The sequence below is a fragment of the Lates calcarifer genome, linkage group LG16_LG22 (assembly GCF_001640805.2).
Source record: "Lates calcarifer isolate ASB-BC8 linkage group LG16_LG22, TLL_Latcal_v3, whole genome shotgun sequence".
Classification (NCBI taxonomy): Eukaryota; Metazoa; Chordata; class Actinopteri; family Centropomidae; genus Lates; species Lates calcarifer.
Window position 1 is genome coordinate 11531961 of NC_066848.1, and position 20090 is coordinate 11552050.

The window sequence follows — 20090 nt, forward strand, 5'->3', positions numbered from 1 at the left end:
TAGATCATGCTCTAAGTTTTAGAAATGTAATTCCCATAATGCTTGTATGTAGGGATTCCTTGAGTTGTGCTGTGAGCTACATAAGCCCTGGTTTTTAGCCGATATTTGAAAATGAAATGTGAATGTTGATAAAATGTAAAAACATTCTCAGGATTGGTGACTAAGAATATCAGACAGGAAACGTTTTAGTTGGACATTCAAAAAGGTTTTCCTTTATTTTTTTTTTTCCTTATTTTACCTGTTCTTTGCGTTACACTCTGTATAGTGAAGTCAGGCCTAAATCCACAAACCATCATAGTCACAACTGCAACTATTGCATAAATACAAAGCAACATACAGGTGATGCTCAAAACGTGTGTAACTTGAATGAAACACGAAAGAGGTTACAGTACGCAATGGCAAGAAAAAACAAAATGCAAACGTTCACAGCAAAAAAAGGTAACGGAAACTTGTAATTTTTTTTGTGTTTTTTTGTTTGTTTTTTTCTGTCAGCTTTGGTTTTATATGTTGCAGTCTCTCACAACAACCTTAATCAAAAACGTAAAGATGTTTTCACATAATGACAACAAACAGGCGTTACAGAGGAGGTGAACTGACGTGTACCGTGAGGGTGATCGTGACAACAAATGCTATAAGGAAAGAAGGGACAAAGAGGAAGTAGGAGACAACAAAATGAGACAAGCGTGACTCTTGGATTATATCGACACTGAGCGCGTCTCACCCCCACACTCGACTGCCCCCTCCAAAAAAAAACAAAAAACAAAAAAAACAAAAGCACCAGATTTTAGGCATCCAAATGAGGTACTAAATCACACGCAACAACATAAGTAAACTTTTCAACTGATGGTCATGGTTGGTTCTTTCCTCACAGCAACAGTGTTTCTGTGCAACATGTCTTCATCAAGATTGAGAAAATAATTAACAAAACCACAAAAAGGAGAAAAAAAATATACAGAAAGCTCTTATTAGGTCAAATAAGTTTCCAAACAATAAATATGTAGAGTAAGTTCAGAGAGGAAAAACCATACATGCACGCACGCACGCACACACACATACAACTTCTCAGTTCAGTCAGTCTGAAAAAAAGGTAAACCAAAGTTCCAACATGAATGTTTGTGTGCTAAACCTTAGTGAGTGTAGATCTGACTTGTAAAGGGAAAAATCTCCCTTTCCAAGAGCTTCATATAATGACCTTAATTCAAGCAATGATACTGTATTTATATAGAAATGTTTTAATAAATGTGCAGTGCTTAGTAATAAGGATTAAAGTCATTTATTATTACACAATCTCTGGTTCTCTAAAGATAATGATATTTATTGGCTTTGTCCCTGCCCATTCAAAAACAAAATGCTAAACAAGCCAACTCTTTTACAACTGGAAAAAACATCATAAAATCAATTTGGAAGTGTGCTTTTGTCAGTGCCCATACTGAACGGATATAAAGTGTTGATCTGAATCAATGCTGGTATATTTCCTTATACTCTTTTTTTTTTTTTTTAAACAACCACATGCATTTACATCTATGGATAAAGAATCCTTTTTTTCCTTTACATTTTGAAACTCATAATAAATCAAAAGGTCATTTGCATTCGTAAACCTTTATTCTCTCCCCAAAATCTGTGTTTTGCAGCAGTGGAGCTTGTAAGTCTCAGGTTTATCTGAGTTAAGTGTTGAATGTGTTTTTATGTCCAAGTGCCTGCGTGTGCTAGAAGAGTAGCAGTGTATTCTGCCAGGTGAAAGGTGGGTGGGGGTTTGTGGTTCCCTGTCCTCTCCTGAAGGCTTTCACAGTTTGTCCGTGTCAGGAAAGGAAAACAACAAAAAAAAAAAAAAACTGTAAGAGAGAGGAGAGGGAGGAGTCCTGCCCCCCCCTCCGCAGACTGCCTCCCCCTTGTGTCAGTTTTGTCACTCGTCCTCGTCGTCTTCCTCCTCTTCGCCGTCAGACAATGAGGCGCAGGGTCGGATCTGCCGGTAGCCGTCCAGCCACTTCTCCACCATCTGTGTGACAAGCGGGTGGTTACGGCGGCGGGAGCTTTTCTGGAGAGCCACCAGGACTCCACCCTCGGTCACGCAGCAGTCCAACCACTCCCGCAGCAGCTTCTCCTGTTGCTCTTCATTTCCCATCTGAGAGGACAAGAGGAGACAAATGTAACCATCAGAGGGAGCCATATCACTGGTCTAAACTAAAGGATATCACACACTTCTCAACCACATGGCCTCTTTAACTAGTGTTGACACAGAGGAGCTGTCAAGTAAAAACCAGTGTTGCACTCATCTCAAAAGACATCAATCATAAGCCAAATTTAAAAAGACAAATATAAAATCTGTCGACAGGGTGGGCGAGGCACTTACTTCCTGCGCTGAGAGGAAGTGAATGTGTAGCAGCTTCCTCTCGCTGTCGACCAGCGGCAGGAATGTGACGGTCACGTCGTCGTCTGTGTTGAGGTTGGCGCCTGCGCCGCGATTGTCGAAGCCATCGTTCTCCATGGCCACCAGTGCTGAGAAGTGGCCCCGCGTGTAGCCCAGGGCGATGGGGCTCTTCCAGCAGAAGCTCTGCTCCCACAAAAGGGGCAAGTACACACCTAGGGGGAGAGGAGGACAGAGACAAATGAGAATTTGTTGTAATTATTTTCCGAAAAAAAAAAAAAAAAGAATGTTTATCTGCCTGTAAGTGGACAAAGCGCTGGAATTGGCAGTTCAATCTTACAGCAGTAATTCAAACCTTGTATCAGTCGACACCACTAAAAGCCATAGCCAGAGATTAGACCACACCTAATGGACCCTATGGAAATGTTTTATATCGACTTGGATAATAACAGTATCTGCATTGGGATCAGTGTTAAGAATAGTCGGGAGTTCATCTGTTCTATCCCACACTTTTGCACCCAGGGAACAACAGGTCTTTGCCAATTTCTCCACAATCTTTCTGACAATGGAGCCACCTGTGATCAAGGAGGAAGGGGAAGACAGCTGAGCAGCTGAGAGCCCCTGTGCTCTTGTCAGGTGAATGCCTTGAACCGGGTCAAGGTATTGGATTACCAGCTTGCCTGGTTGGCAAGCTCTGCAGTGACATCCCCAGTGGATAGTCAGCAGGGGTGAGCTCCGGAGGTAAGGGGATGGAGCTGCCAAGTTCATCAGGGACAGTAAACCAGAGTCTGTCTCGTGATCTGTTCCGAACCAGGGTCCTGAGGTCAGCAGACAGGGCAATTGAGCAGCATTGTCTCATGCTCTGCTGCTGCCCGAACCAAGGAACTGTTCACTAAACCCGCTGCAGGATGGGACGCATGGGCTACAGAAGTGGAGGGAAGCCAGGTAACTGTTGCTTCCAGAGACACTGGATCAGAGAATGCACTGACTGGAACCAGGCCACCACACACCACTGTACGGGACTGATTTGATTTTATGTCTGGAGCATAATTTTAGTGGAAAGTGGAGGAGTTTAGGTCCATAATTTTATCCAGTTTGTATAACAGAGATGTCAGTAAAACTGGTAAATTCAGTTTTTTGCTTGAGCTCCGATGACAGCCTGTGCACATTCTCCTTTAGATGGAAAAACATCCATATTTGCCCTTTCATACGAGACATTTTCCACACATATATCCATTCTGTCTTTCATAGAGCTGAAGCTCATCTTCAGACACACCCACAACATTTTTCAGCATAAACACAGCAGTGACAGCGACTTTTCCGTGTCTGTTCCTGTTATAGCTAGGGTAGGATACATTCCAGATGAATGGTTCACTGATTTCACAGAACCAATTGCTTAAATGCTGTAGCAGATACAGCACAATGTGTCTGCACTGATTCCTGAGCGATTCAAGAAAAACAAAAACATACTTATCATTTTACTCACAAATTTCCCAATAATGGCTTAGCTTTAGTGGTGGTTTACAGCATGAATGTTTCAGAATAATTAAGATGTAATTTATCTTGGTTCATCCATTCAGTGTTAAAGTATCAAAGTGTCATGATAATGTAAGCTTAATTAGTGTTAATTACAACTTCAAAAACATTATTTTAGCATTTGCTCTGAGAAGAGTCATGGTCCCCTCCTTGAGCATTAGAGGTTCTGGATGCTTTTACATTTGACTGTAATAAAACAAACTCTCAAAAGAGAACAAAAAGCAGCTTTGCTTTTGATTAAATACAGTACATTACATTCTGAGGACAGCATAACCAACTACTGTAGGTTTTTGTTTGACGCGTTAAGAGAAAGAGATGATGATGTTGTTTCTGCCTTTCTGGGGACCAAACTCAGTATACTTACTTACACTTGATAGTTTAGTATAAAAGTCAGAATTGGCAAAATGTTCTTATGGTATCAAAAGTACAAGTGATTGTTTTGCAGCAGAATGGGCACTGCATTTTTATTGGTAACTATGCAACATATTTTTTTTAACTGTTCATATGTTGTCTATGGAAAATCTTGAATAAATGCACTTAATAAAAGGTACACAGTGTCCTAACATGCTGTTGGCGTTAACTACAGAATGACATACTGGTTATACACGAAACAATGCACAATACAGACAGTATTCGTGTCTCATATTTCTTCTGTTCCATAACACACTGAGCAGCTCTCACACCTCATGAATACCTCTGTAACTGACACCACAACTGAGAAGCCTATGTCAAGGTACTCTCCTCTCCCAGTAACCATTGTGTTTTTACTGGGTTCACTTGGTCACCACTTAAACTGAGCTCCCCTACCCTCCCTATAGGCGCCCATATGCATGCCTCCCTCTGCGGCTCCTGGCAACAGTAAATCACTGATCCATCAGACAGGCTTTACCACAAGCAGTTGGCCCTTACAGAGCGCTTTCATCATCCCCTGTACAGCATCACTCAGCAGGCAAATTGAATCCAGACTGTTTTTTACTGCTAGCAATAAAGGTGGAGTATAGGATTGTTTGACTTGGGGTTCTGATGGTTTACATATGTGCAAATGTGTCTGGATGTGTGTGTGGAACATTTTCCTGCATCACAATATACTCCTAAAAGTGCTCCTGTGACAAAGGGGTTGTTTTGTTTTGTTGTTATTTTGAGTCCCACACTACCAAAATACCGCTTAAATGAAACACACTAGACTGAAGCATGTTGTAAATAGCAATTACTGACAGATCAGAGGGGCAGTTATGTCAGCTATGTTAGCTATGCAGACACATGTAGGCTGGAGCTATTTCACAAAGGAAGTCTGGTCCTTCTACACCCACTGGAACAGAGCTGCACTCACCATTTACTGATATTTGACCAAGACAACATCAATCAACTAATTGCTCACCTTGAAAACGGGTGTACCCGAGTGTTTCGCCACGGAAACTTTTGTAATACTTCACTCCGTAGACAATAATAGGCCTACGAAGTATGTGTGCAAGAACGAAAATGTGGGTCTGCTCCAAGCTGGATCCCGGCTGCAAAAGAAAACATGACACAAAGGGGAAAAACAGTTAGAGAGCCGTGGCCAGTGCAACTACAAAGCAATAATTCTTGAATACTATACAATCCCTCTGCCAGTTTACCTCAGCACACTCCAAGTGTGAAAACATGAAAAACACACACACACACTAACTGCGCTTTCACGCCCAGATATAATAACAACCCGCCCAAATACTTAGTCTGTGAGGTCACACAGAGCAATGAGAGGCAGAGAAGTGCTGATGACAGCCAGGATGCACTTTCAGACAGCATTACAGATTACAGTGTGGTGAGAGCAGTAAAGCTTCTTGCATAATTCATACATCATTAGTGTGTGACATTTTAAGCACATCAAGCCCCTGTCCTCCATATTAATGTGTGTTTGCTTTCATGTGCACATACCTGACTAGCCAGGGAAAGGATGAAAGCCCAGTCTTCCTGCCACTGTTCCTCCCGGAGTGAAAAATGCAAGCCGAAGCTCTGGGAATACCACGACTCCCACTCCTTCCAACGCGTATAAAACCTACAGACACACAGATATATACATATACATACACATATATATATATATACATATATATATCCTCCATCTCTGTTGTAGTTGCTCTCACTGAAAAACCCACAGTTTCTTAGAAACAGACATGAATCACACCGGGCTGTTTTGATCACGCTCATTAAACTAAAGCAAGAGTTTCCAGATCAAAGTCTGACATCTCTGTATAAGCCGGCAATCCAAACTTTGGATTCTGGGTATGTACTCCAATTCTAAACCACATGTCCCAATTTCTGACAGTCCTGCAATGCTGAAGGAAAACAAAGTTAAGCTCAGCTAAATGCTAAAAGTAGAAGGACAAACATGGAGGACATATGGATGTTTTCTCTTTGGAAGCTATTGGTACAATGGTCAAGTATGAAAACAAACAAGGACCAACTCACCAGCACTAGCTGAGATTCTGGTAAATATTTTTCATTAATGGATCATTAATGTGTGGTGCGTCATTCAGTTGGCTAAACACAGTTTGAATATGCCTGAGAATAGATGCTAATCAGCATGCCATACTGTTCAGAGATGGTGTTTTAAAGGACTATAATTCATGCTCCTAGTCCCTGGTCTACAGGACTCACCAGTGAGAGCAGTCGTGCAAGCTGTCGTGGAGGGTCTTGCGCAGCACCGAGTCCTTGTCATAGATGCCCCACGTAGCCTGCAGCACAGAGTCGAGCAGACAGTCCCCGGCCGTGCGGTTCCACAGGGCATACAGTCGACTGTCTAATCTAGTCCCAAGCTCCAGGGACCAGTTGATGATGGGAGACTCCTCTTCAAGCTCTGAACAAGAGGAAAGGAAAAGTTGAGCACTGTATCTCCCTGCAAAACCTTAAAACCTCTCACTCGTGCTAATTATTTGACCTCAAAGAGAACATACCATACTAAGAAATTCAACAGTGAGAGAGGTCTGGGGTTGTATAAAGGCCATAGTGTTTTTGGCAGGTGATGGCATTTGACAGGACTGTTTGGGAGAGTGTTAATGGTTATTCACACCTGTCAAAATAGATTTGACATAAGGACGTCTAAATAGATCTGCATGTACACCACAAAACCAGATGACTGCAACAAGTCAGGAAAAGATATATGGCATAGAGACACAGATATGTCTTAATGTTCCTGCTAATATTTATAGCAGGAACATTATCAACGGTTGCCTTGTGAGGATCAGGCTCTTTAAGTTGCATTGCTGCTTGCAGCTGACTAGACAGAATACTGTCTGATCTTTTCTTCTGTTTAACGTTACTGTGACACAACTGGCCAATCACAAAACAACACGCTGTTTTTAAAATGCAAGTGGAAGGCAAGTGATGGTTGAATGTTTTGAAAATGAAAATGGCTTGAATTTAAATATGTGTACACTATGAGTAATCAGATTTCGACCTAATCTTCTACAATATTTTTGTACCAGTTCCAGTATATTTGAAAGTATTTGAAGTCATTTATTAACAGAAACTTGTTAATGATGCAACAGATTCTTTTGGACTGGGGGATGTCATTGAGACAAATGAGCTCTGTAGTGGAGGAGCACACAATCTTTTCTCACTGTGACCATGTGTTTGAAATTTACAAATGACCTTTTCTTTAGCTGTGGAAAGTGCTTTATTCACTAGCTGAGCTTTTTAGCTTGTAAAAACAACAAAACAAGATCAATATGGTTATGTTTGAATCATAATAAGTACTGAATTGCTTTGGACAAAACTGTACAAAACTTCTAGCAACAAGCTTTCCTTTCAGTTCACTACACTGCTGCTACATGTGTGATACTTTGCCCACCCTGAGTGTTTTTTCCTGCAAATGCACACACATCATGTACACTTAAGAAATTTGCTGAAGGGTTTACATTGCCAGGTAATCATGTTTGTCTTGTCTTAATCCCATAACAAGGATACGAGGTTTTCTGCTCACTTGGGCATTTCATGTTTCTACCAAAACTCCTTATGCAAGTACAAGCAAACACAGAGAGAGGATCTTGAAGGTAAAATAAGGATTTCTCTCTCTTTTACCCCAATATTTGATACACTAGGCTGATTACAAGAGGACAGCACAAATAAGCAGCAGTAAAGAAAGACAGTACTGCAGAAAAGTGATGCCTTTTAAATGTGTGTTTATATTTGTGTGTGTGTGTGTGTGTGTGGGCTGAGAGGAAGTACAATCATTCAATGGGGATCAGAGAAATCCCTAAAACTCAATTAGGCTGATTAGGGTAGACACAACTGGTGCACACGATAAAGACAGACCTCCTGGCAGTGTGACAAGCGGGCAGGCAAAGCAGCGCATTGGCAAGAGGGAAAATACAAGTAATATAACACTGCCAGTGCTCGGCAGCCTTCCCGTTATAGTATACAGTTTGTGAGGGGGCTCCCTGTGTTTGCCAAGTCGCCAGACCATCGTTGTCATCTTGGATCTGGTTTCCCTCTCTCCCTCTCAAAGCAGTAGCGTGAATATGTAAGCATAGCATGCAGTATGTGTTACTGCAACACTAAGTCACGAAGCTGACAGAGAAAACATTTCACCTTTTTGTACGTCTCGGTCCAGCACCTCATCAAACAGTTTTTCCTGAACTGCTGGAGGCAAGTCCTCTATGTCTGAAACAAAAAAACAAAAATAAAAGAAGAGAAGTGAATAACAGAAATTAAAAATAATATTAGAGGAGACACAGGAGCAGAGAAAGTCAAGTCTTACTTTTAACAATGTTTTATTTGATGAATGCATTCATCTCTACTTAAACTAGCTGTAACACTTAACTGAAAAGACTGAAAAGGCTAACTAGAATTTTTTCTGTCATGGCTCATTTCAACTCAAGCCACCATGTTTTGTTCTTTCCACAATAGCCCCTGGCTTTCACTGCATGCTCGGAGCTCTTGTCAACACAGTAGCTCATTCTTTAGCTAAAATAAATGAATGCATTGACTTTGTGGAACTGAACAGAATGGCTTTCAATAGTGGCCAGAAGCCAAGGTCTGCATTGTCCTGAACACTCGGCATAACAAAAATCCTTAGCTTAGCTACCAGCAACAGACTGAACCATAATGGCTATTCCACTGAATGGAATTCAACAGAAATAGCAGTGAATGCATGCAATTTTACAGAGAGACGCTGGCAAACATGCTAAATATAGCATTGTTATGAAGAGACATGCACCGTTGGCGGGCTGGTATACTCAGCATGCAAGAACAATACTCAAACAGGGAGCCAGAGGTAGCCTCCGTCTTCTGGCAGTTGGAAACAGACAACCGTAGCATTATGTCCCCTCAGCATTCGAACAACAAGCAATTTCATACGCCACAAGTAAACAAAACAAGCATTCTATCACACGCTTGGCAAGCCAGAGGGGATGACTAGACTGGGTTCCTTCAGTTACATAGTTTTAAGTTCTCCTTACACAAAAACACAGAAAGTGCACTTTGACTGCTTCTGGAATTCATGTTATGACATCAATCAATTTGTGAGCACACAGACTGTTGTTGTTTTGGTCATATTTATTTGTTTGTTGCTGATGAGGTACTGACCTGCTGGCAGGGTGAAGGTCACCAAGTCAGTGAGGAAATAGCATGTGAAATCTCCCTTGCGCTGGTGAAGAGAGGCCGCGACCTCACGACGGATCTGCTCCGTCAGCTCAGGACACACCATGGCTGGAATACACTTGGCTGCCTGTTGGGACACCTGCAGAAATGAGATGAGAGAAGGAGGTATAATTTACATATATGACAAGTGTATAAGACAGAAACTTTGAACTGATTTTGAGCAAGTCTAAAAACTGCGGAAGGTCATATTCCACAAAAGTAACCACAAAACTGAAAAACAGCTGCATTACGTGATGCAAAAACAGCTTTTGGGCTGGTTAGCCAGAGAGCAGACAAACCACTTCAAGAATCCCAAACAGAATAGTCAGTAACGCCAAAGATGGCGGCTATATGACACATGTTCCACCCCTCTCCCAAAACAATCAATCAAACCAAAAAATTTATCAAGCCAGTTGTGTTGTTGCACTGAAGCATCATGTGTCAACATGCGTATGCTTGCTAGAAGTATAACCTGTGGAAAAAAGGTGTTTGTTTTCTACAAGCAAAGTTGATATTAAAGCATAGTTGGAGCCTGAATACTTTTAAAAAAAGCCATTACCGTGTGTGTGTGTGTGTGTGTGTGTGTGTGTGTGTGTGTGTGTGTGTGTGTGTGTGTGTGCTTGGGTAGGTGACCCTGTGATCAGAGCTAATTTTACTTTCACTATTCTAATCTAAATTGCCTCCAGGACAAGAGGATGAAAAGAGATGTTTCTGTGTTCTGTGTTCAAGCACTCGTCAGCTTTGAAGCATTTTCGGGGCATGATCCAGCGGTTGCTCACTGACCCCCCCCAGAAAAGAAACTGGGACAGTGACTGAGTGTGGGAGGAGAGGTGTGTGTACAGATAATCTGGGATCACAGTGCTGACGGCAAGCAAGCTGCTATCAACCTCAGCACACTGCGTGCACACACACTAGTTCAGTGAGGGAACCTATGTTTTTTTTTAACACTGGATACAAATAACACTCACAGCACAGAATAATTACAAACATAAGGAAGGCTATCACATTTAAATCTGGCTTTCTGCAAGTTTGACATAAAAGGAGGCACAGAGAGATGAGTGTGTGGCTGAATTCCAATCTCTTCCCTCTCTACAAACCCTTTGCTCTTGTGATTCCTCTTGGCTGATCTCATTGGATGTTGAGATTAACAGACTTTCAAGAGAAAGGGCTGCATCAACTCTGACTCATATAAACAGGCCGTGCTGTAATCATAGCATAATTCAAGGATGTGATTTCCACTGAATACCCTCTGATTCTTCTAGTACAGTTATTGTTGTCTCCTAATTTTCTTAACAGTTAATATGTGAATCACACCTGACCATGCAGATATGATGATATGCTTAAATAAAAACCACTATGATTTATGCCTTCTGCTTCTAAAAACAAAGGTTACACTTCGTTTGAAGTGCCTGCATTTTTTGTTTCATCCAAAGTGTAGAATTTTGTTTTAACCTCTTTGGATACAGGTAGAGTAGGAGAATGAGAAACAAATTTGAGTGATATAATGGCAACAGTTTGTCCCTACTGACCTCTGTGAGTAACACAGCCAGCATGTCCTGTCTCTGGAAGCGGATGGCTAGGTGAACCAGCGTGAAGCCATCATCAAACGCTGAGGGCCGATTTAATAGGCGCACCTCATCTGATGTTAGCTGTCGCGCGATGTCACCTCCCGATGACTTGTAGGCTTCCACGGCCGCTAGGTCACCCTCCACCACACCTGTTGGACAAAGAGGGAGAAGGGAAAAGGTCACATTGATAAGTAACATTAAAGTGGAGACTTTTTCTTTTCATATGTTTAAATAACAGAGCCAATTAGACAGTGTATGCTTAAACAAAAAGAACATTTTGCTTTGAATTAGAAGTCAACACAAGTTCACAATGTGTTACTTTTTACAGACACCTTCAAACATAGGTTTAACAGCATAAGGATTTATGAAAATAAAAGTACAATCAAAATAAATGATTGTACTTTGTGGACTAACATGTTGATCAGTGAGGTTAGAATCACATCATGAGTTGGCAAAATGGATTTAAAAATGATTTATCTTCAGAACAACCTTGTGGAGAGAACATTCTGTGCTCAACCAAAAAGTATAAAATATTAGAGATCAAAATGTGCCTCATCTCTGTCACAGCTGGGGCAGCTTCGAAACTTCACTGACTTTGAAGTCAAGGGGAAAAGACAATAGGGGGCCACTTTGTAACCTGTCAGTTATTTTTTGCCTTCTTTATCTTCAGGCTTAGATCTTAGCATGAGGGTTGAAGTCTGTGCTGGATCAGATAGATGCAGGTGTTTCCTTTCCTTTGCTTTTTTTGGCAAACATTCCCCTTAAAAACACACTGACTTGTTGGATGTAAACTTGTCTGTGAACTTGTACACATTTGATACTCAGAAAAGTCAGTCACTTCACATCAATTCAATGGTGAACTGTCCTGAGAGGCTAGAGGATGGGGGTATTTTTAGTTCAACTAAACCAAAGCAATTGCACACATCAATAATGAAATGTGGATGGTTGTATGATCAGCTCAGACACCAGAAAAGTTGTCTGTTTTAGGCTTCAGCCTTTGTTACTGTGATCAAACCAGCAACACAGCAAGACAAAGCCAAAGTTATTAGCTGCAGAAGGTGACTGAACTATTTGGACAAGTGTGTTATTATAACAGAATAAAATCAAATCAGAGTATGCTAATTTCAATGCTACACAGCAACACAAAATCTCTCTTTCCATTTCTAGCATATACAGTAAACGCCCGTGTAGCATTCTCTCGCACATTTGACAGTATTAAACACTGTTGAGCTTTTGTTCTTGTGTCAAAGGACCACACACAATGCTCAACTGCATAATCTCTGTGTGTGAGTGAGACAGAGAGTGAGAGAGACATGGAGTGGGTGGAAGGACTCGCTGTGCCATGTGGGGCTGGCTAGCAGTGTGAGAAATGAAGAGAGAAAACTACACAATGGCAATGCAGTGTGATAGAGAGGGATCGCAACCAATTTCCACAAAACACTCCATTAGTGTGGGCGTGTCTGTGGCCCTGCAGTCAGTACTGTACGCATAAATCCTTTAGACAACACAAAAGGCGCAAATACAGAAGTACATTTAAAGACGGACTGATGAAAGAGAATGGATCCGGCTGAGTAATGTTGGTCTTTTTTAATCCACACAGTGCATGTTCTTCTCTTCAGCTCTATCATAGTTAAATAAACAGCAGCCATCAGGCTAATGCTGGTGCTTAAAAGTCTATTTGTAATTGGTCCATTTACCTGCTCAATCAGCCATTTCAGTAAGTAACACACCAGTGAATAATGTGGGATATTCAAAACAATCAGCGGCTATTTTGATATTTGCAGATTCTAATTTCTCAAACATCACACATTATAGTAAATTGATTATCTTTGGATTTTGGACTGTTAGTCAAGCTCTGAAAATTGTAACTGGCAATTACAGGCAAACAGTTAACTGAATAATCAATGAAAAAAAAAGTCATTGGTTGCAGCCCTAGAACTTAATACTGACAACTGAATCTAACATTTTATTAGTTGTGAACCCAGTCCCAACCTCTATTTGGCAGATAGCTTTTGCAGAAGCTCTCACAAGGCAAACAATGTTCAGGGATTTCCCAACTTCAGTAAAGGAAGAATACAGACTTTTTTCATATCATGGTTATAGGAAGGAAATTCACAAATGTCATTGGTAACACTGCATTTACATACAAGTTTCTTGTTATTGTGTGTGCCGACTCACTGACATTTCTTATTGAGACAACTAAACAGGTTGGAGCCATTATTACTGCTATTAGATACACTCATGCTTTTCCTGCTATAACATGTCAAAATGTCTTGCCTTGAAAGAGATCTATAGCAGCCTGAGATTATGCTGAACATCCTGTTGGTATTAATACAAAAGCCTTTATTCTGAGACTCTAGCAAGGACTCTGCATTAACAGGGCTGTCCCAGGAGTAAAAGTAGAGAAGAAAAGATGGGTCATACATGTACACACTGTGTTAGTTTTGTTCAATATGTTTTTAGGGGTAATATTGCACAAAATATTTCATATTTGTAGGGGAAAATAATCACTTTTGTATTTAAATGTTTTGTGTCTACTTTGTGGAAAGACCTTTGTTAATAGATTTACACCCATCTGTGTAAATTTATTTACTGTTATGGTTATGGTTTATGTTATGGTTTATCTGTGTAAATTAATTTATTTATAATCTGTGATTTTTGCCTCTCATTTTCTTAAAAACATTTTCAATGCCATATTAGTACACCTTTGACTGTACACTATTTACTGTATCAAACAAGAATAAAACCTTGGTGGGAAATCAATAGCTAGTTCTGACTTCAGTTCAGACTTTCATGAGTGTATTTATTTTAACCATATTTTGCCCTTGCCAAGTGTGTTTGTATAATTTTTGTTCTTCTGTGCATAACTGATAGATAACTTTTTTTCACTGGGAGTGTAACCTTACATAACCAAAGTTTACAAGTACTAAAATATGATTTTTGTCCTGTATTACTCATCCCTACTTAGTACTGTCATCTTACAGAAAGTGGGACACAGGATTGTTTGGTGTTTACACATTCCTCCTGTGTTAACACTGGCTTCCTTTGACCATGCTCCTGTTTCCTCTCACATTCTTGAGTCAGGAGCACTGGAGACTTTGAACTGCATGAAGGTATTCATGAGTATGAGTGTGTCTATGTTATCAATGTATTGCAACTTATCTAGAACATTTCCAAATCCATCACACTCATGATAAGTAAGGCTCCAGACCCCTTTAAACAGAAGAATACATACATGATAAAAAAAATTATACAGGAAATAAAAGTTATTTTTGATATATTGATCATGCAGAACCATGTTTATCCAAAACACAACACACAACATCCAATCACTAAGTTGTAATAATATACTATTTTTTGCAAGTGAGGCTAGCATGGTGAAGAACCACTGCTGTATCATTGTAACTCTTGGCCAATGTTTTATTTGCCTGTTATTCATTTAGTACTACCAATGATGTTTCTTTATAACCAGCTGTATCCTTGTGAAAAGGCTATTTACAACACACTTTACACTGGTCATCATGTGAAGCCTCTTAAATCACTAAAAGATGGGACAGTAGCCCATGAACACAAACAGGTGGGCACTTAAAGAGTGACCCAACTGACAGGTCAAAAAGGCACCTTGTGGCTCATCAAACTCATCAAAAAGTCCCAAGTGTCATATCATGAAACTACCCTCTCCTAATGAAATTCGTTGTGTCTGAAAGAAATCTTGCAGAACAGCTGAGGCATGGGACATGCAATGTCAGCATTTGCCCTCAAAAGCAACATCATGAAAGCCTCTCCTCTGAAAACAGATGAACAATCACAAATCTGTTTATAACCTCATAAACAGGATAAGAATGTAATGCTTTGTCACTGGGTTGAAAAGAGAAATGCCCACACAAACACCACACATGTAAGTATCATCGGTTGAGTTCGGGGAGTTGGCTGAGGGTGATCCACACTGCAGGAGCGAAGGTCATTGCTGTTACCAAAGAGAGTTTTTTTTTTTTTTAACCTACTGTTACATGGGTCATGCTATTTTTAGTGCAGCAGGTCCCTGAGGAAACTGAGGGGCATCTATCAGAGCTTTGGGTGCCACTGTTTACAAACAGTGATGTCTATGTGTCAATGACAGCGAAACCTACCTAGCAACAGAGGACAAATTCATTTGTCTCTACTCAACACAACTGAGCTATGCCTAACTAACTGCAGCTGGGTAATACCTCATTCACTCACTCACTATTCCCTACATACTTAACACTTGGGAGTTTACTTTATAGTGAGTATTAAATTGAGATACCGAATACTTGTGAATCATTATCTTGTGCTGCTGCTGACAGATGTGGTGAGATATTAATGTAACACTCTGTCATCTCTGGCAAAAAATAATGTGCAAAATTACTATGGACTCTACATTTTTGTTTCAAATTCAGACGCTCACAATTTCCAGAGCTGAAACAATTAGCCAATTAATCTAAGGCAACAATTTAAATTCTCAACTAATCATTCAAGACCTTAATCAAGCAGAAATGCCAAAGATTTTCAGGTTTCAGCTCCTCAAATGTGCATATTTTATGCTTGTTGTTTTCTATGACAGCAAACTGAATCAAGCGTATAAAAAGGCAGATAATGATCATGAAAATAATCACTGGCCAAAAATCTTCCAAAGTAGAAGAAATAAACTTGATGGCAAATAGGGACTGATTTCAGACGTGGCTTGGATTTAATTTCCTTCAAGGGACAATAGATAGGAGATACTAAGCAGCACTTCTAATCAGATAAGGGGAATGAACACTTGAATATGTTAAAGAAATCACACCCATTCACATCAGACATGCTGACCAGATGAGACTCGGTCTAAAGGGGACAAGCAGCACAGACATGAGGGAACCCTCCATGTCACGTGTGTCATGTGTAGGACCAGAGGCAAGCTAACTACGGTCGTATTTCTTTGACATCCAGACCCAGTGATTCCTTTGCTTTGAGTAATGTAACAGCATGGAAAAACAGCACATAACTTTTAATCACTACAAGGGCTTCACTGGGATATTAAATACACGTGTGGCTGTCAAATTTAAGTCGTCAGTGTAAAACAGAAAAATTATTTGTCAAAGAGACAGATGGGGGGCGGGGAGGACTGGAGGTTGAGTGGGTGTGTAGAACAAACTCTATGTAGCCATGGCGAAGGCAGGAGAAAGAGTGAGATAGTGGTGTGAGAGAGGGAAAAAAAAGCAATCACTAGTTGTTCTTAAAATGTTCATCCTCCCTCCCACTCCACATTCACCAGTCTACAGTGTGGGTGGTCGGACACTTGCTGCTTGTGTGGGGAAGTTTTACACAAGCTGAAAGCAGAGGATTTCTAAGCATATAGTATTTCAGCATTAGAGGGATGCGATTAAGAATCATCTGGACTAGGATAAATAAACTGGATTGTAACAAATTACCTTGCAGATGGTAAAACTATATTAATCATTTTGGGAAATCCCATTTCACAGTGTTGGTCTGCCTTACATCATTCAGTTGACTCATTACCCACCTCATGATACAAGAGAACAAGTTTTAAAAATGCTTCAATAAAATCATATATTTTTGAAACTCACCAACACAGGCATTGAGGAACAGCCAATCAGTCCTTCTCATCCTGTTCTTAATCTGCTTCAGTTTTTTGAAATCCACCTCCAGCTCCTCTTTGCTCCCAATCCCAGCCCCTGATGCCAATTCAATCCTCTGAAAGTCCATGTTCATGTCTGACTCCCGTTTTGATGTTGGCGGAGACCTCCTTTGGCTGCTGCTACAACCCCCAACCACACCTACTACACTCCCTACTCCTTGCCCGACCACATGCCCAACAACACCCCTCCTGTTGTCCCTGTCCTGTTCGTTAAGTTTTGAGGAAGGTTGTTGGCTCTCAGGCTCCGACGCCAGTTCGATGGGTTCAGTTAGCAGACTGTTCGGCCTGGGGTGGTCGCACACTACACACTTTTGTGCCTTGGCCCAGTTCTCGTAAGTGCAGGCAGTGCAGGTCCAGTGCTGTGCGTGAGTGTTGAGCCTGTTACGGTCATTATATTCCTCACAGGGGTCTGTAGTGCTGGCCACGGGAACAGGGCGGCATCCAGAGCCTGAGGTTTGGGGTGATTCTGTGGGGCTGCGTGGCTGCTGGGTATGATGTCCTTGATGGGTTGCATGTTGCCCATGCTGTTGGTGTTGCTGACCGTGCTGCCTCTGGCATAGGCACTGGGTGCAACGGATGGCCCGGGGCCAGTTCAGGTAGGTGCACATGTGGCATGACCACTTGCTACTAGTCTCAGGTACATCAGCAATGCGGACACGGGGTCGGGCACTGGAGTCTGGACAAATAAGTAAGCTGGAGCCCCCCTGAGGTGGGCTGTTGCTGAGGCCTGCAGGGTCCCACTGGTGCAGACTGGCATCCAGAGCAGGGCTGCTCTTGAAGGGCTCCTCAGTAATGATGGCACCCCCGCTGGGCCTCTGAGCGCGGCACATGGTGCACTTGATAGCTGACGGCCAGTTCTCGTATGTGCAGTATTCACAGGCCCACTTGGCAACCAGCTCGGTCATCGTCGCACCGCCGCTGAGGAAAGCTTCCTGCCGTTCAGAGGGGCTCTCAGCTCGGCAGATCCACTCTCAAGGAGATCACACAGCAAGCAATACACTGGGGTACAGAGAAAATAAAACATGGGGCATTTTAGCAAATCACTTTTTTGTTATGCCAAATAAACATACTGAACTTGATTACACTAAGGAATCAGAAAAGACAAAGCCAAATATCTTGTAACTCAAAGGCACAACACTTTTGAAAGGTATAAATATTAACAATACACTTGAAAGAAATGTGTCTGCACTTAAATAGGCAAAATGTGGTGTTAACTTGCACGTTTTTAGTGGTAAATCTCTCTGATAACGCCTCATTACACAAAACTCAGACAAAGCAGTCTTTATTACAGCCATCTGTGCCACTCAGCCACTGTCTCATTCACTGTCAGACACTTGCAAAAATCTATAGTGCTGTCTGCTCTTGATCTGGCACTGATCTATAGTAAAAAACCAAAGGCAGCAATGTTTAGAGACCCACAAAGTGCCAGGACGAGGAGTGCAACCCCGAATTCCCTCGTGTCTGTTAAAACCTGACACTGGCTTTAAACACATATAGTAAGTTATATACACCAGGCAAATGTGCCCTACAGCCGAGCTGGGTAACAAGAGACAAGGGCAGATGAAACCAGACACCCAGCAGGGAGGCGCGTGACTGGTTAAGACACTTACTGATGCACTGAAATTGAATTCGCCTCAAAGCCTATTACCTACATATGAAACTGAATGATCCAAACCGCATGTGGCCCGGCGTTACATTCTGAACAGAATTATTACAAAACAAAAGATAATAAGATAAAGTTATGGTTAACCCGCTGGGGCAGCTCAGAGAAGAGTCGGTTGTGTTGTGTTTACACCACGCCTCCAAGTTTACCAACACACCGTGAGAAATTCAACACATTTGCGAGAAAGAGCTGCAGGTTGTGTGGGCAAAGCTGACAAAAAAAGCAACATCAGAACATTAACCCTGCCTATGCTTAACAGCTAAGGTAGTCATAGTCAACCAGTTTACACTCGTGATAAATCGTTTCGTGCGTTAAATTCATACATTCGGCTGAAATAAACAACAGTCTGGAAACGAGCAGCCGACTAGTGCATTTACAGCGATCATTACTCAACTAACATAACTAGCTACTAACGCTATATCGTGTGTAAACACAGCCACGGAGCGAGCTAGCTGTTAGTTATCTTACATGACAACTAGGCTGCGTTCGTTCGGTTGCCAGCCAGAAATTACAACCAAGCTAGCAGCTGGCTGCTGCTCGCTAACATTACGGGGTAATGTTTTGCCTCTCTCTCTCTGCCTGTAACCGTTTGAGAGGCCCTTTATCAACTCTAGCAGAGGGTCGTTGAAAGCCTTACCTTTGCTTTGCTGTGTTTACACTCCTTAGTTTCACACTGCAGCCAAAACAAACGGAGCTTCCCCGAGCTTCCCCCCAGACCATAGAAACCCACTCCAATCCGAACTCAGCCTTCTCTCACTTGGCCGACACTAGCCGCATATTTACTTCTTTGGGGCGCCGTTTAGTTGGCAGTTGAAGGTCCATACATACCACGGAGCAAAAACCCCCCTCCCCCTAGTCCCGTCCCTCGGTCGTCCGCTTTGACGCTTTAAATCATCTTTATCCCTTTCCCGATTTCCAAACACCGAGCTGACGGGCTTTAATGGCGGCACGGGGGAAGAGAAGCAGCCGAGGCAGAGCTTATAAATACACTACGAGCGAGAGCAGAGAGCTCCGGGCCGTGTAACAGTCAGAGGCAGGATCAGGATTTACCACCTGAATCTGCCAACCAAGCTGATTGGTTGATTTTTGTGTATCCCCTGACACTGACCAATCAGATTCTACGTCTCTCATTCCAACTGTTAAAAGGTTCAGTGGAATCAAAACAGGCTCTGCTGTCACAGTAACAACAGCAATATCGCTTAGAAATGATTTTTCTTTTAGTCGATGGGCCGAGTTAGTGACAGTGAAAACATGTTTGTTTTTAATTGGAACGTTGTAATTTGTTGCATCTCTGGCACGCAACCACGTGGTATCCCCTCAAAGGGGATAAGGGGATGATGTCATCGTAAAAATACTGCAGCAAGCAGTCTGCAGTAATGCATGACAGCTGGAGCATGTATCTCAGCGATGAATTACTATTATTATTATCGTTGACGGGCATCTACGCACTCCGTAGCCAAAACTAAAGTTGCATCGAAAGTAATGCTTTACCAATTTATCCGCTCATCAGCGAGAATTTATGCAACCCTTGTTCACGGGAAAGCCCGTCCCACTCCGATGTGATGTCACTAATGCCAGCACTACTAGGTTTCGCGCAGATACACATGCAAAATAAAACTATGAGTTAAGGTTTGGCACAAGTTCTTTCAAGAAGATAAAAAAAAATGATCGCAACACATTTGC

At 41.7% G+C, this 20090-nt stretch overlaps 1 protein-coding gene across 1 annotated transcript; it reads right to left on the bottom strand.

Annotated features, from left to right (window-relative positions):
* Positions 1-183: 183 nt before the first annotated feature.
* On the bottom strand, positions 184-19521 carry zranb1b (zinc finger, RAN-binding domain containing 1b). The gene is made up of 10 exons (XM_018696860.2): positions 19045-19521; positions 16674-17743; positions 11050-11237; positions 9467-9620; positions 8471-8542; positions 6539-6737; positions 5816-5936; positions 5280-5409; positions 2351-2580; positions 184-2122 (listed from the first exon to the last, which is right to left on the bottom strand). Exons 2-10 carry the CDS (start codon positions 17647-17649, stop codon positions 1904-1906), a joined length of 2289 nt encoding a protein of 762 aa, XP_018552376.1. The 5' UTR covers positions 17650-17743; positions 19045-19521; the 3' UTR covers positions 184-1903.
* Between the last annotated feature and the right edge of the window lie 569 nt (positions 19522-20090).